Source organism: Ursus arctos, unplaced genomic scaffold (genome assembly GCF_023065955.2).
Source record: "Ursus arctos isolate Adak ecotype North America unplaced genomic scaffold, UrsArc2.0 scaffold_25, whole genome shotgun sequence".
NCBI classification, from domain to species: domain Eukaryota; kingdom Metazoa; phylum Chordata; class Mammalia; order Carnivora; family Ursidae; genus Ursus; species Ursus arctos.
In genome coordinates, this window is record NW_026622930.1 from 28,362,745 (window position 1) to 28,380,189 (window position 17,445).

Sequence of the window (17,445 nt, forward strand, 5' to 3'; positions counted from 1 at the left end):
CTGTGTTGGTCACACCAGCCTCGTTTCACCCATTATTTTTAATCTTTACCTTTTAATCTTTACTGAGGAAATGGAGTCCTGATACAGAAAAGAGAAAGCTACTCCTAGCTGTTGTCCATGGAGGGGAAACTCCAATATTGGTGACAAGACTCCCAAAATGTGTGAGAGGGTATCTGCTGGTTTGTGATGGGTGATTGGCCTTTTCACGAAAGGTTAGAAAGATGGATGGAGGCGCTGAGTGGGAGAAAAGGCTTCAATGTGGGCTGATGACCATTCTGTACACACAATCTCCATTGGCACAGTAACAGAGTGGCCATATATTCATGGATTTCCACCTAGGGTGTGGTATCAGAAGGTCTCAGCGATCTAGATTTTCCCTGGCTCTAGCTCTCTACTCTCGTATCAGCAACTTTAGGAGATTGAAGAGGTATAATGTTTTCCTGAAATATCACCCCAGATTTTTCTCTAGAGGAGGTTGGTGGAGGTGAAGAGCTTGGGGCTGCTGGGTTGGTGCTAGTATTCTGGCTATAGGTTTAAACATAATGCTCATGGGATTGGCTACAACTGTGGCTCCATCCAACAACATTACAGCTAAATTCTGTTTCAGTCTGTGGCTGCTGAGTACCCACTGGTGCAGACTTCAGTCCTTCTGTGCTTGTTGGCATAGCCAAGTGAGGTTCCTGTATTCCAATTGCTAACTCTTCCCTGTGTCACAGCAGGTTCTGGCTGAAGGTCATGTTTGCTGCCTCCCTTGAACAGGTTGAGCATGAGATTTATCTTTTGTTGATTGGTGTTAGGGGCAATCTCAACTCCAGCCTGAGCTGTGCTGGCAGTGTGGGACCTGACAGCACTCAACCGTAGACACTGAGTTAGTGATCGGTCCATGCAGTGGTGGTTAAGTAGATGGTGAGAATGTTGGCAAAATGCATTCTAACTAGATAGAACTGCTGCTATCTGAGCCTTTTGAGGACTATCATATAAGATAGAGTTGTTTTTTACCTTTTCCACTGACTAGTGATGGTTAGGTTGCCTGAGAACTGTGCCAGTTACCATGTGTCCATTTGCTTTTTGGATCTCTAAATTTTGTTGTTACTGTCTCCTGTGTTGGGAAATATTTCTGCGTGAGTATCTTACATATCTGCACATCGTGAGAGTGAGGCGTTGATTGTCTTTTGTATTGGACTATCTTTTCAAGGATATTTAATCTAAGGATGTTTACTTTTTACATTGTATTGTTATAGTAATGGCCTCCAACTTTGGGATTACATCTTTAAAAAATCCCTTATTATCATTTTTGTGGGGTGTCAAAAGAGAAAAAGATGAACGTATTCAATCCATTATGTTAACTGGGATCCTATTTTGAATGACTCCCCCTTAGCCCCACAGCTAGTCACCAAGTCCTATCTTTTATTTTATCTTTTATTCTATCTTGCCCTCCAAATCTTACAGTCACTATTCTTTCACGGGGCGGGGGCACTGGAGGCAGAGGTCCTGGGATTGACTAACTCTGTGACCTTGGAAAAGTAACTTATGCTCTTGAATTAGTGGGTTCCTCACCTGTACAATGGAGATAAGAACACGTCTTACCTTACAGGATTTTTGTGAAGATTAAATGAGGAACCGCTCTAAAACTGTGGGTCCTGTTGATACCATGACTCCTTATTTCCTGCTTAGACGTCCTCATCTAAAGATTTCTTAACCAGTTTTCATGCTCCCTGTCTCTTCCTGCTACTTTTTAAAACAATTTAAATTCAATTAGACAACATATAGTACATCATTAGTTTCAGATTTAGTGTTCAATGATTCATCAGTTGTGTATAACACCCAGTGCTCATCACAGCATGTGCCCTCCTTAATATGCATCACCCTGTTACCCCGTCCCCCACCCACCTCCCCTTCAGCAATCCTCATCTTGTTTCCCAGAGTCAAGAGTCTCTCATGGTTTGTCTCCCTCTCTGATGACTTCCCATTCAATTTTCGCTCCCTTCCCCATGATCCTCTGCACTATTTCTTATAGTCCACATATGAGTGAAACCATATGATAATTGTCTTTCTCTGACTGACTTGTTTCACTTAGCGTCATACCCTCCAGTTCCATCCATGTCAATGTAAATGGTAGGTATTCATCCTTTCTGATGGCTGAGTAATATTCCACTGCATATATAAACCACATCTTCTTTGTTCACTCATCTGTTGAAGGGCATCTCAGCTCCTTCCACAGTTCGGCTATTGTGGACATTGCTGCTATGAACATTGGGGTGCTTCTAACACATGGATATGATGTCCCTCCTATTTAAAACCATTACCTTTGGGATAAAGTCTGTAAGTCAAGTTCCTGTATAATCTGCTATTTTTAAAAAGATTTTATTTATTTTGTTTATTATTTGACAGAGAGAGCATGAGGGAGCACAAGCAGAAGGAGCAGCAGAGGGAGAGGGAGAAGCAGGCTCCTCACTGAACAGGGAGCCTGATGCGGGGCTCAATCCCAGGACTCTAAGATCATGACCTGAGCAGAAGGCAGTTGCTTAACTGACTGAGCCACCCAGGTGCCCCTATAATCTGTTATTAAGGTTAAGACTCATAGCCTTTTAATTCCTCTGGGTGTTCTGCCAATGTGCTCCTCTTTTCAAATACATACACACATACAGGTGTTTAAATTATAACCATATAAACGAGCTCACCTCTGCTGCAACTTGTCATACTTTTCATGCATTTGGACCCATGAAAATTCTATTTTCTCTGCCTGGAATGACCTTCACCAGTTTTCAACTTATGTTTAGGATCCAGTTCTAAAATTATTTCATGTGGGTAGATCATTGTAATAATGGCCTCTAAAGAATCATGTCTCCCCATGTCAATGTGACATTCTATTCGTACATCAGAAGGTAGAGTTAGTTTCTCCATCCTCTTCAATCTAGGCTGGTCCTGGGATTTGCTTTGAAGAACAGACTGCATGTACTTAACACTGCATGAGTTCTGTAGGTTAGGCCTTGAGAAGCCTTGCAGGTTTCTCTCTTTCCCCCTTAGAACTCTGAGATCATCAGGCTGTGAGGAAGCCCAGTCTAACATGCTGGGTGATACAAGGTGACACGGAGGAGAACTGAAGCTCCAACTAAGATTAAGCATCATTGCCAATCAAATGAGTAGGGCCATCATAGACCTCTAGTCTCCACTGAACCATCAGATGACTAGGGCCTCAGGGATAAGGCCAATAGAAGAACTGCCTGGATTACCAATTCAGGGAATCATGATCACGAGAAATCAAAAATCGTTATGATTTATGGTGGCTGGGTATGCAGCAATAGAAAACTGATACACAACCTCAGAGAAATGTTCTAGATCTACTCAAGAAATACTCAGGATTCTTTTTTCTGGGCTTTGTTCATTTTTTCTATCATAACACATAGCTCATATAATTATTGGTCTACCTGTGCCTGTTTCTGTCATTAGATTAACAGTTTTTTAAAAGCAGGGATCAGGTTTTTATTTATCTTTACATCACCTGTGACTACTCAAGTGACCGGTACATAACGGCCATGGACATTTATTACCCAGGTTCTATACACACCATTTTCTGAAATACTTTCACTTGCCTTCTGGAACTCATGCTCAATCGTAAGTAAGATTGTTCATATCCTCATCCTTTTCAGTTAATATTCCCTTCATCTTCTAGTTCTTCCTCAGTGGTTTCCGGCAGCTCTCTGAGGCGATGCCTATTCTCCCTCCCATGCCTTACACACCATAGGTTTGAAGTGACACCCTAGATCCTCATGTCTTCTTTTAGACTGTCTTCATTCCCTGCCTCTTCTCCCAAAAACAATTAGCTCTGACTTTCATAACATCAGATTAAAGCACCTATACCTCTTGTTGTGAAAGTCACCTACTGATGCCTAGGCCTCTGTCTCTCATTCCCCGAAGATTTTAACCACAGACTCAAAATCACCCTCTCTAACTATCCCCCAGTAGTGATTTCAACATCCACATAGCTCAGTCTTCCCAAATCATGACCCCTTAGCTCCTCTCTTCTAATGGTCTTGCCCTCCATCCTATCTCAGTCATTTATTCCCATGGTCATACCTCATATCTTGTGACCACCAATACATTGCAATCCCTCCATAATCCCAATTTCAAATATTCCACGATCCAATCACCACTCCCTACATTTCTAGCTCTTACTTTGGCCTCCAACTCCAAAACTTCTTTTCCACCAGATGGTAAAGTTTATGGTCATCACTACTCTTCACGATTTCTCACCCATCTCATGTTTTACTTCCATCCTTACTCAGTTAAAATTTAATGGTCAATCATTTCAGTTACTCTCTCGCCTCTCTCTTGATTTATTATGCTCTCAAACTTGCTATAGCCTTAATTAAGTCCGGCTCTCTACCTGATACATGTCCAAATCCAGAGAGCTAAATGTGGCTGGAGAAAGAATTGCTTCTCTTTAAATTCATAAATATTAATAATCTCAAGAGGGTCCTTAATGCTACCTCACAGTCAAACTCTATTTCCTTAGTCCAGACAACCTCTTTACACCCCTAGATGACTATTTCACAGCTTCTAATCTCTTCTCAAGCCTAACATTTCCACCTTCTTTCCATTCCATATTACTAAGAAAACATAAACAATTAGGAGACCCTTACAAGTTCCTACCACCCCACCATGCTTATTTGCAATGGTGTGCATCTGCTGTGCCTCTACTCCTCTTCCTATGAATCAACTGTACATGTTTCTAGCTAGAACCACCCAACTCATATGCATTAGATTCGATCTCTTACCTACTCATTGATACCACTTCTTAAATTTTTCCTCCTGCAGCATTTCCCCCTCCCTAGTGAGTCATTGCCATCATCATACAAGCATATTGTCACTTTCATATTACTTAGAAACCTACATGTCCTGACTCCATATACCCCTCTAGATTCTACTGCATTTCTTCCTTTTAAGGAAAATTCCTTCAAAGATTAATTATACTCACTACCTCGAATCACTCTCCTCCCATTCTGACTTGAACCCACTCCAATAAGGATTTTGCCATTCCTTTTCCCAAATGCTACATGAAATGTGCACTTATCAAGGTCAGCAGCTGAGTTCAATTGTTGCTAAGTTCAATGGCTGATGCTCAGTGCTTATTCCACTTGATTATCAGCAGCTTTTGACACAGTAAATTACTCCATTCTTCCTTGAAACCCTTTCTAGAGAATTTGGCTTCCAAGAAACCATGTTCTCCTGATTTTCCTCTTCATCTCCAGCAGCTCCTTCTGTTTCTTTTGCTGACTTTTGTTCGCCAGAACACGCCTGCCTTGGAGACTTAGCACTTGCTTTCTGGAATGCTCTTTCCCTCAATATCCACATGACTCAATCTTTTATCTCCCTTCCATCTTTACTCAAATGACCTTCTCAGAGAATTTTTTGGCCACCCATTCCAAAGTTGCAACACTACTATCCCCCTTTCACACTTTATTTTTCTCTTTGGCTTTTATCACTACCACAAATTATGCAATTTTTCCTTGTTTATTTTGTTGTCTCCTCCATTAGAATCTAAAATTCCATGAACAGAAATTTTGATTTGTTTCATTCATTTCTGAATCCCCACTGCCCAGCAATGTTTAGAAAATAGTAAACACCCAATAAATATGTGTTGAATGGATGACCAAGTATACTGGAAAAAGACCAGATGGACCTTCTAGAATTAAAAAAAATATAACAATTGAAACGAAATACCTAGAATCTAGATTAAAGAGAAAAACATTTTTCAGAGAACAACACAATATCAACAAAAGAAATATACTCCACGATTCACCTTAGAAGTCTTGCATAAATTTGATACCCAAACCAGCAAGGAGGATAAGTACGAGAAACAACAAACTAATCTTCCCACGAAAATAGATTTAAAAATCCTAAACAACATTTTAGCAAGCAACATCCAGAAATGTAAGAAAAATATAGCATAGCCAATATTATAATTCCATTTATATAAATTTCAAAATTAGAGCATACTAACAATACAATCATCCTTCATTATCCAGATCTATTTGGTATCTGAGTTCAAACAGTGACAGTCTAAATAATGAGTTAGGATACTCAGTTGAATGTATTTATTTTTTAATGTGACATACTAATATTGACTCTTTTGTGTGTGTGTGTGTGTGTGTGTGTGTGTGTGTGTGTGCTTTTCTATGAATTTTGCCCTACGTGTAGATTAATGTCACCACCACCACCACAATCAGGATACAGAATAGTTCCACTGTAACCTTATAAAATTCCTCCGTGTGATCCCTTTATAGTCATACGCCCCCCCAGCTCTCAATCTTTGGCAAACACCGATCAGTTCTCCATCACTATAGTATTGGGTTTGCTTAGAATGTCATATAAATGGAATCACATAGCATGCAATCTTTTGAAACTGGCTTCTTTCACTCAGAAAAATAACTTTGAGGTTCCTCTAAGTTGGTACTCGTATCAGTAGTTCACTCCTTTTGATTGATGAGTATGCGTCTACCACAGTTCGTTTATTCATTCACCCACTGAAGGGCACTGGGGTTGCGTACAGGATTTGAGATTATAAATAAAGTTGTTATAAATACTCACAAGTTTTTGTCTGAATGCACAGTTTCATGTCTCTTGGGTAAATACCAAGGGGTGGGATTTCTGGGTTATATGGTAAGCATTTGTCTAACGTTATATGAAACGTTCCAGAGTAGCTGCATTTTTACCTTCCCACCAGCAGAGTATGAGAGTTCCAGTTGCTCCATAGAATCACCAGCACTTGGTATTGTCAGTATTTTTTATTTTATCTTTTTTTATTTTTATTTTTATTACCTATAATTTGGAAAGCAAATGGCTATATTTTGATAATGACAGAACTACCTAAATTTTATCTTCATTTCATTATTTGTTTAGATATAAGGGACACATGCCTATGTGGTAAACTCATGACAAAAAGCAACATACTGATTAGGATAAAAGTAGATAGTGGTTACTTGTGGGGGAAAGAGAGGCAGATGATATCCATTAGGCTCACAACGGGCTCTAAGATACTGATGACGTGTTATTTAGGAAGCAGGGCAGTGGGCATGGGTGGTTTGTTTTAGTATTATATCTGAAACTATGCCTATGTGTTTGATACACTTCATAATTAATTTTTTAATTTTTTTTAAAGATTTTATTTATGTATTCGACAGAGATAGAGACAGCCAGCGAGAGAGGGAACACAAGCAGGGGGAGTGGGAGAGGAAGAAGCAGGCTCATAGTGGAGGAGCCTGATGTGGGGCTCGATCCCAGAACGCCGGGATCACGCCCTGAGCCGGAGGCAGACGCTTAACCGCTGTGCCACCCAGGCGCCCCATAATTAATTTTTTAAAAAATGTCTGAGCATATGAAACACATAAAATCCTCAAAGTAATGCAGAAAAATATTCTAAAACCACTTCTTTCAAGAGTTCAAGTACAGTGAGTTAAAAACTTGAAAGCATTTTGTAGAACTTGAACATAAGACTTTCTTTCTTTTTTTTTTTTTTTTAAAGATTTTATTTATTTATTTATGTGACAGAGAGACAGCCAGCGAGAGAGGGAACACAGCAGGGGAAGTGGGAGAGGAAGAAGCAGGCTCCCAGCGGAGGAGCCCGATGTGGGACTCGATCCCGGCACGCCGGGTTCACGCCCTGAGCCGAAGGCAGACGCTTTAACGACTGCGCCACCCAGGTGCCCCTGAACATAAGACTTTCTTAAAGCTTGTTTTAAAACTGAAATTCTTTCTTTAATATATCTGTGCTTGTGTACATCTCATAGGCCAAATGCTGATGGGCTATCCAGTTCATTAATGAGCTTGTTTCTTTCCAGAAACCTCAACCTGCATATAGAAGGGCTGGTCACAGTAAGACAATTCTGAATCACTGGCAAAGGGTAGCTTCCGGAAACCATGAACAGAACTCGACTTTGTTTAAGAAGCACATTGAATGTATCATCTTTACTCTTCACAAAGTCTTAGATACACCCCCAAGGCACAATCAAGGCTATACAACTCTTCAGCAGCCTTTTCCTCTTGCCACCAACAGTTGTAAGGAGAATGTTTACCTGTGACAACACTGGGAATTTTGGAGAGAAAGCTCTTGACTGTTCTGATGGGCACACCACCTGTCTTGTCATCTTGCATCTTTGTAATGATGTCTTCAATCTGAAAGAGGATAAAGACGTGTCACTTCCTTCCATAAAGTAATAGTTTATTAATAGCCAAAATGAACATGTATGAACAATAGATATAAAAAAAAGCCTCTAACTAGAGAGCCAATAAACATAGCAGCAGGATCTGCAATAAACCAAGCACTGGGGGTGGATGGGGAGGCCATGAGGTTATAAACAAGAGCATAAAACATAGTCTATAAGAACAGACTCCTAGATCAAGAAGATAAGGAGGGAGAAATATTAGGATTCCTAATGAAATCCAACTTGTAATTCAACATGTATGCAATGAAATTCCTCTTTTTCCCCAAATTTGGTTTATATCTAGACTGAACAATAGGAACCATCTGGCCTTTGGGACCAGTGCAGGATCCAGGCAGAGTCACACAGGAGAAAAATAAATACTGTAAATTAAGACATGGAAAGTTCTGATCCAGAGAAATTGGAAGACAGATTTCAGTGGTTGGTTGTGGTGATGTGCGGGTGGTCACCTTACGCCAGGATTAAAGTGGAACAAGGACAGAATCTTCTCCTTTTGGACTAAAGAAGACCACACTGCTAAAAGAAAGACCATGGTGGGCTGTGGCTTGAAGCCAGTGAGATTTTATTAATAAAACAAGACATTTTGTATATATGGTGAACACAGAACTAAGAGAGAAGATGGACTACTAAAGACGTGGGTGCATAAATTGGGAAACCAATGTGTAGCTCAGAATTTACAAGCCAGATGTAACGTCCTGGGCAGAAAGCTTCAGAATAGGATATAGAACAATCTGTGAAAAGGACATAGATCTTGTTGTTTGGGGAGTTGGGTGTAGGGAGCAACTGGAAAAGGGGAGAAGATGATGTTTGGTTTTATCACACATCTTGTCCCCCTAAGCAACAGAATATCTGTGAAACACCAGGATGATCCTCCGAGTACTTCCATAAAAGATGCACAAACCTTTAAGTCTAGAGATTTAAAACTCTAGCCCATCTAGTCTAACATATTAGTATTGCAATTTGAAGTTGAATTTCTCAAAGTCGCATGGCAACCTGTTTGATAGATATGAATAACTCGAGAGAGACTAGGTTAGGAGAAAGAATAACTTAATAATAAGATACAATAGCTAAAATATATTAAGAATTTACTATGTGCTAGGTATTATTATAGTATATACACATATTACCCTATTTAATCTTCGTGATTACTTCATGAGCTAGATTCCATTGTTATCCTCATTTTTCAGATATCAGACCAGGATAGATCAGGTCAAGTTATTCTAACAAATAACCCTCAAAATCACAATGGCTGAGTACAACCAAGTTTATTTCTCTCTCATGCTCCAAGTCATACCAGGGGGGACTCTGCTCATTGCAGTTACTCTGGGAACAGCCACCATCTTGAATGTTGCTCATCATTGTGCTAGAGGAACAATGGAGAATTCTGGAGAATCTTGCATTGATTATTAAATGTTATAGCCAAGAAGTTATACATAACACCTTTGCTCACAATTCTTTAGCCAGAACTAGTTACATGGCACCACCCAACCACAAAGGAGCTGGGGGTCCAGTCTTCTGGATGCCAGGAGGAAAGGGGAACTGACCATCTGTGAGCAGCACCAATGACCACCACAGAAGTTAAATAACCTTCTCATAGTCACACAGTTACCCAGTTGAGTTTAAACACAGTCACAGACCTCAGAGCTCAGGTTTCTAACCGCTGGGCTGTCCTACCACTCAATAAGATTCCCAGAGAAGCAGCCAAGCAGGAAGACCACTTTCCTCTGGTTATTTCTAGGTTTTCCTGAGAAGTAGTGATAATGAGAAAGAATCTTAAGTTCCTGGCCCTTTAGGGAGTGGATGAATATATCATGCTAAGAATAAAGGTTATTCTCCAAAGACCTGCATTCCGTTAAAAGACAGGATAAGAAGACTTTTCATCCACATTCATGTTAGTTGTCTCAGCTAGTGGCCTGCCTACTGCCCCTAAACTTAACCCAATGATTCGGAGTAGCGCAAGTATTCCTTTCTGATAGTCAAGGAGAGTTATTCCTAGAAAAAATGGTCATATATTCAAAGTAATCTATACTTTTGATCTGGTGTGCTATCTGAAACCACATATATCAATTACATTGATGCTTTTTATAGAATGGACTAAAAACCACTGGGAATTGGAGGGAAGCCAATTTCAATTCTGTTAGACTCCTGACTTGCCATTAGATGATAATAATTTCCAGTCTCTGCTGATGTGGGCTGGATTTAAGGACTGGCTGTGCAGAGGAATGTTCCACAGTTCTTTCCTTCCATGATCTGTGTAGTCATTTCATCACACCACTGAATCTTATAAGGACATATTTATTAAGGAAGACCTATTTTCTCATGTGGGGTCACAATGTGCCAAGAGGTATTTTATTAATCAGAGGTTATAGCCAGATCAGAAGGACAACCCCCTTACCAGAAAGGGAATTACATTGCAGCAATAGTTTACAACGCCAGAGGTGTTGAAGAATGTTCATTGGTCCCCAGCTCTTGACTCCTCCATAGTATTAATATTTACCCAATTCCATGCCCTGGCCTCACGGTGGGCAGAGAGTCTGCCCCTTGACTTTTGGGCGTGGCCTTGTGACCTGCCTGGGTAATGGGAGGGTACTGACCATGACGCGAGCAGAGGCTTTCAATGTACCTGCATGGTCATGCTCACCCCCTTCTCTTGCCCTCCTGTATCAGATAGTTGTTGTTCCAAGGAGGGTGAGAGACATCTGGAGCAGAAGGGGCCCAACCTGCAGCTAGATAGGTCAAACCTCAGTTGACCTGCACACTCAGGAGCTTATTATTGTATGCCCCTGAGTTTGGGTGGTTTGCTATGCAGAAAAACTGTGGTTATAGCTTACTGATACAACAGGGCTCTAAAATAAATGCACCTATTAGAAATTGCTGAAGCCACACAAATTCTTAGTAATAAGAATCAATTAGTCCTAGAGGTGGGGCATCCTAAAATCCAATGCTTTTTAAGAATACAGAAATTGCAATTATATCACCCACCATTCACTTAAAAATTCTTAGGACCTATACTCTTCTGCAGCCCATTCTGTTGTCATGTTAGGAAAATTTGTGATAGCCGAGTTCGATTCTGGAGCATGGTCCTCTGCGACATCAGCTAATACTACTTCTGGATTTTTTTTTGGTCATGGTTTCTGGTGAAATGCTAAGAGTCCAGACCTACCAAAAAATCCAACGTGGGCTCCTAGGGGCTTATATAAATTATAATGGCAAACATTTTCAGAACACTTACCTATAATCAATGCTGTCCTTAGTATTGTTTTAAATAATTGATCTAATTTATTTCTCAGTCTTAAAAGTTACTTAGTGAAGATATTGACATTTAGGCTGCGAAAGGTTAGATTTATCCACGGACAAACGGCTCATAAAAGGCAAAGCCCAAATTCTTGTCCAGGTCTTCCTGACTCTAACGCCCAGGCTCCACCAAACACAAGATTCACCTTATTTTCAACCAGTGTCCGCTGACGTGCTCTGCAGATATAAGGCACTTAATACCGTTTGCACTGAAGCGGAAGTTCAGCTCAGTCCTACGGGGGTGGAGAGGGAAACCGAGAAATCGATCCAAATAATCAGATAATCAACCATCTCAGGATTTATTTTGGTCCGATGACTACTGATGCCTAGCTGCTCTGTGTTTTTTCTCCCTTTGTCCTGGAGACTTGGCGAGATTTATCTTCTACTGGTAGGTCATAGCTCCTGGGTGGGGGCTGGGGAGATGGGAAGGTCTCTACTTATATTTTCTTGGCTATTCAGTCCCATCCAACTTCTGACGCCTTTTGTTTCTGGAGAAGAGCAACATCAATTCCCCGACACCCTCTAATATGAAGCTCTGTGTTGTTAGGGAGAATGTTGGACCTAAGTTTCCCTGGGCCAGTCAATAGGAGGTGGCCCTTATTTGACAGTGAGTGATGCAGAAAACCTCCTTGGCCAGCTCAGAAGGTTCTGCCTGCTTCCAACAACCAGGACACCTTCCTACAAAGGAGCTCAAAACTCAGCACTGACATGCAGGTAGCACATTCTTCCAAACAGCAGAAAAAATGGAAACCATTACACCATAGGGTGGGTTTCCTCTGAACTGAGGAATGTCATGGGACAGTAGACCGAATTCATTGATATAGCTGTGGGGTGTAAGAGAGGAGCGAGGAGAAGCAACCCTCTCTCCACAAAGTGAGGCCGCAGCAGGACCGCAGGAAGAACACTGGTCTGAGGCCCAGGAGAAATGCTAGTCTCAGCTTCCCTGATTTGCTGTGTCGACCCTGGACAAGTGAATTCACCTCCCCAGACTTTACTGCCCTCATCTCTAGAGTGAGAGGCCTGTCGCTAAACTAAGATTTCTAGTTCTAGAACATGAGAGGCTTCTCTGACTTGACTAATGCAAAGCCGTGTCTGCAAGGAAAGGACAGGACAGGCAATCAGTTCTTTGGGTCTCATTCTCCACACTGCCCATCTGCCAGGTGGCTCCACGCAGAACCCTTCCCTGGGCCGAGGTGCAAGGTGGTGTGTTGAGCAGGACCGAGGGGTTCGGATGTTTTCAGAAATCATTTTGGACGAATGGCCTTAGAAGCCAGACAGAGACATGATCCAAAGAGGCCCTGACACTGTTCCTTATTGACCAGTCCATGCCTACTCATCTCTGCGGATACAGATGGCACTCCTAACAGAAATGACAAAGGGCCAATATTAGTTTTGTTTGCGTAAATTAATTATCCAGTGAACTAATTTATTTAGCTTGTCCAATTTTTCCTCAGTGGAAGATGAAAAAACTTCAAGAATAGGCAAACTATATTGCCATTATTAAAAAATATATATATATCCACCCCCACATTAGGGAGAAAAGTATGCCTCAGGCATGAAGGTCTTTTTTATTGAAGCGTTTCATCTTGACTTTGCAATCAATTGCCTATTTCTCGCTACTAATGCCTGTCACCCCAGCTCCTGCATTTCATTAAAGACCCCTTCTGTTTTGGTGTCTGTGAATGAGTGAAAATGACTCTTTGGACACATCTTATCAGCCCAGAGGCAGGAATCAGAGTTGGCAAATGATAATCATATTTCTTAATCCAAAATGTGTACGCCTCACTGAGCATGCTCTGTCCCATATGTGTTCCGTAAGATCAGGCTATTTCTCATTTCTAGTTTTAAAAACATAGCACACTGCTATTCTCAACTTATAAATGTACTCATCTTCACTTACTGGGTTAGTGGACATTTATTGAGCGCCTATGAAGTGCCAGGCATAGTTTTAGTTTCTACTCTTACAGAAGTGGGTAAAAGACAGTCTGTTTCCTTTCATCACGGACTAATACATTTCAGAAAGACTCAGGCATTGAGGCTCAAAGTTGAGGACGTGGCAGCAGAGCCAAGTAAGGGCTCTAAAGAAGCTTGACAGTGAAACACTAAGGAACACTGCTTTCAGGGGTCATCACAAGGGGAACCCCCCCTCTCTTTTTCACCATTCCGTTCAAAAGACGATTATTTCAAAGGCAGGAGGGGAATTCTGAGAGTCCTTGTGCCAGCTATGACAATGATTGAAATGCTTGTTCATTTGTTTTCAGTTAAACTTACTTTTGAATCATTGTATCAGTCTGAAATGCTTTTGATAGAAAGTAAGAAAAAAAAAGAAAAGAAAAAAAAAATCAACCTCTAAACATGGGGGGTTATTTTTCCTACATAACAAGCCATGTGTACCTGGGTGACTGATAGCATTACTGCAGTTAGACAGTTCTATGTGAATCACCGTCGTGGCCTTTCCCTCACGCTTGCCAGACAGCGGCCCCAGCTCTAGGCATCACACCTACATGAAACAGTACGAAGAAGGCGGGAGGAAGGGCGAGTGTTGGTACACTCATACTTGTTCCTTTTATCCAGAAAGCACATGCCTTCCCAGAAGATGCCAACAGATCGCTGCTCTAGTCGCATTGGCCAGAGCGGGCTCACGTGGGAAAGGGGGATGGGCAAAGGGTAGTCTGCTTATCAACCTCCATACCACGTGGAAGCTTGGAAAGAGGGGACTGGAAATGGGGTTGTGTTAACCAAATAACATTACTACATCCTGTAGGAAAGAACAGTCAGAAAAGATGGTTGGGCAGACCTGATTCCTTTCTGATCGACAACCTGTATGATACCCTTGAAGGAAAAAATTCATCATTTAATTCCCCTGCTTAAAATCTGTCTGTGGTTCTCAGTGTTTATTCTGTTATAAGCTCTAATAGGACCCTCTATCTTTTCTCTATATCAATTATTACTTTAACTTATACTTGCATTTCCCATTAGATTATTTTTCTCATCATTTTATTAATCTTAATATTAGGTGACCAGTAAATATTTATTGATGAATAATTGAATGAATGACATGAGTGCTATATTCTTTTTTAATTGAAGAATAATCGACATACAATATTACACTAGTTTCAGGTGTACAACATAGTGATTCAATATTTATATACATTACAAAATGGTCACCAGTGTAAGCCTAGCTACCATCTGTCACCTGACCAAGTTGTTAAAATATTATTGACTATATTCCCTATGCTGTACACTATATCCCCTTGTTTTATTTATTTTTTAACTGGAAGATTGTACCTCTTAATTCCCTTCATCTATTTTGCTCATTCCCCTCCCTCCCTCCCCTCTGGCAACCTCCAGTTTGTTCTCTGTATCAATGAGTTTGTTTCCATTTGTCTTGTTTGTTCATTGGCTTTGTTTTCCACATATAAGTGAAGTCATATGTCTTTCTCTGTCTTATTTCACTTCACAATAGCCTCAAGGTCTACCCATGTTGTTGCAGATGGCAAGATTTCATTCTGTTTTTATGGCTGAGTAATATTCCATTGTGATATATACAGATATATATAGATATAGATCTCATCTTTATCCATTCACCTCTTGATGGACATTGAAATTGCTTACATATCATGAGTACTATTTTTTTTTTTTTTTAGAGAGAGAGGGTATGGGGGAGGGGCAGAGGGAGAGGGAGAAAGACAATCTTAAGCAGCTTTCATGCCCAGCGCAGAGCCTGATGTGGGACTTGATCTCAGGACCCTGAGATCATGACTTGAGCTGAAATCAAGAGTCGGACACTTAATGACTGAGCCACCCAGGCACCCTCATGAGTATTATATTCTTAAAGAACTTTATCTTGGAGTCCAGAATAAATGGGATGCTTAATATATTAGGGTCTTAGGGGTGATGATAGCTGCACTTTAAAGTGGACTTGGTATTTACATTTTTAAAGATCATTCTGCTTTGGAAATGGATTAAATAAACAGAAATCTTGAGATTCCATGAACCTTAGCAACAATGTTCAAAGAATTGCTCCATTGGGACCCAAGAATCAGGTAAGCTTAGAGCAGCTCCCCAGTGTACCATGCCTGACGTCACCCAGGGGCAATGCCAGGGTAGAAGGGTAAAGTAGTGTTACTTGTTTTGTCTCCTGGAGGCTCAGTTTTATGGTCTTAATATTACTATATGTAGTGCTTCATAAATTACTTTTATGGAAAACATTCCCCCCCACTTAATTGAAGAGATAGACAGACAAGAACGACGTTCTAGGTCAGTGAACAAATGGCTTGTTGATGATATTTTAAGGCAAATGACTTTCCCCTCAGCTTGGCTGGAACAGCAAAGCTTTAGAAGGCATAGTGTCTCTTGTATAAGAATCTATTGCTTGCTTGGAAATATGAGTGGAGCAGGTCCTTTGGGTGAGCAATGGAATAAGGAATCTCAGACTGCAGAAGGCCAGCTACAATGAAAATGAGGAAAATGGACACTGATCAATAAAACATTCTAGCAATGTGAGAGGACCTAAAATCTCTATTATAATCTCAAATTGCCCAAATTTATGTGCCATCTGCTTCTTATTCTCCTCCCTTTATAGAGAAACACACTGATACTTAGGGCAAGGAACTTGTCCAAGGCCAAATAAGGCTGTTGAATAATGAGATTACTGGTACCGAACCTAGGCAGTCTTGCCCCAGATCTGGCTCTCTGGATCCCTATACCAGCTGCCAGGGCAGCTCCCGAGCAGAACCCAGTTCACCTAAGGCTTTAGCAGAGTGGAAGAAAAGGCAGAAGATGGGGCCACATTCTAAGCTTGAAAGTTTAGTACACAGTGTGGAAGGCAGAAGAAATGATCCCCTCAAAAGTTGTCCACATCCTACTTGCTGGAAACCTATGAATCTGTTACTTTATGGCAAAAGAGACTTTGCAGGTGTGATTCAAGTTAAGGACCTTGAAATGGGTGCATGATTTTCCTGGGTTATGAAGGTGGGCCCAGTCTAATGACACGTGTCCTTGAAAGATGAGGACTCTTCCCAGCTATAGTCACTTAGAGAGAGGCGTGACCATAGAAAAAATGTCAGAGAGATGAGACTCTGCTGACCTTAAAGATGAAGGGAGTGACTACAAGGTAAGGAATACAGTGACCTCTAGAAGCTAGAAAAAGCAAGGAAACAGATTGTCCCCTAGAGCCTTCCAAAGGTGTGCAGTCCCGCCAAAATCTTGATTTTCGCCCAGAGACACCCATTTCAGACTTCCGACAATCAGAACTGTGCAATACCAAATTTATCTTGTGTTAAACCATTAAACTTGGGGTAATTTGTTACAGCAGCAATAGAAGACTAATACATACAGTGACCCTTACTCCTGAATAAATGTTTGGAAAATCAGTATTCTGCATTGTTTCCAAACCGGGTTAGAATTTTGTCCTCCTGGAGGGGAAGTGGTTGAATTTCCCCACATTCCACTGCTCTCTGTTCCTCTTGAACGGCTTCACAGTCAAACCAAGGAATTGTGGTAGTCTGCTTGGGGGAAGATGTCAGGACTGAGGACAGTGAAAACATCTGTCTATAACTTGAAGTAATTGCTTCCATGACATTTTAAACGCTTCAGTTTCTGGTCTACCTGGGACCAATTAGGTGGGTGGCTCAGAGGTTACTTCCAAGGGCCTCTTAAGTGGGTCACAGTAGCCCATTAATTAATGCCAACACCACATTCTATACATGGAAAAACAAATATCCTTTTTTATTTCCATCTCAAATTTTATCTTGCCACATTCTTCAACCTGGCCTACCAAGGGAGAACTGGCTCACATGACAACACAGCCCAAATAATTAGGTAAGCAGGATAAAATGCTCTAAGTTTGAATATGCATCTTTTCATACTAAGTTGGAAAATTCTAGTTTTAACATGTATATCACCTTCCCTTCACTGCTTGAGAGAG

At 40.9% G+C, this 17,445-nt stretch overlaps 1 protein-coding gene across 19 annotated transcripts in view; it reads right to left on the reverse strand.

Annotated features, from left to right (window-relative positions):
• RGS6 (regulator of G protein signaling 6) overlaps positions 1-17,445 on the reverse strand; it is a 581,147-nt gene that overhangs the window by 201,977 nt on the left and 361,725 nt on the right. For all 19 annotated transcript variants that reach the window (XM_057318706.1, XM_048220080.2, XM_048220081.2 and 16 more), the window contains exon 3: positions 8,076-8,175. In XM_057318706.1, the coding sequence (XP_057174689.1) occupies positions 8,076-8,175 (100 nt within the window). The remainder of the gene's footprint in view (positions 1-8,075; positions 8,176-17,445) is intronic.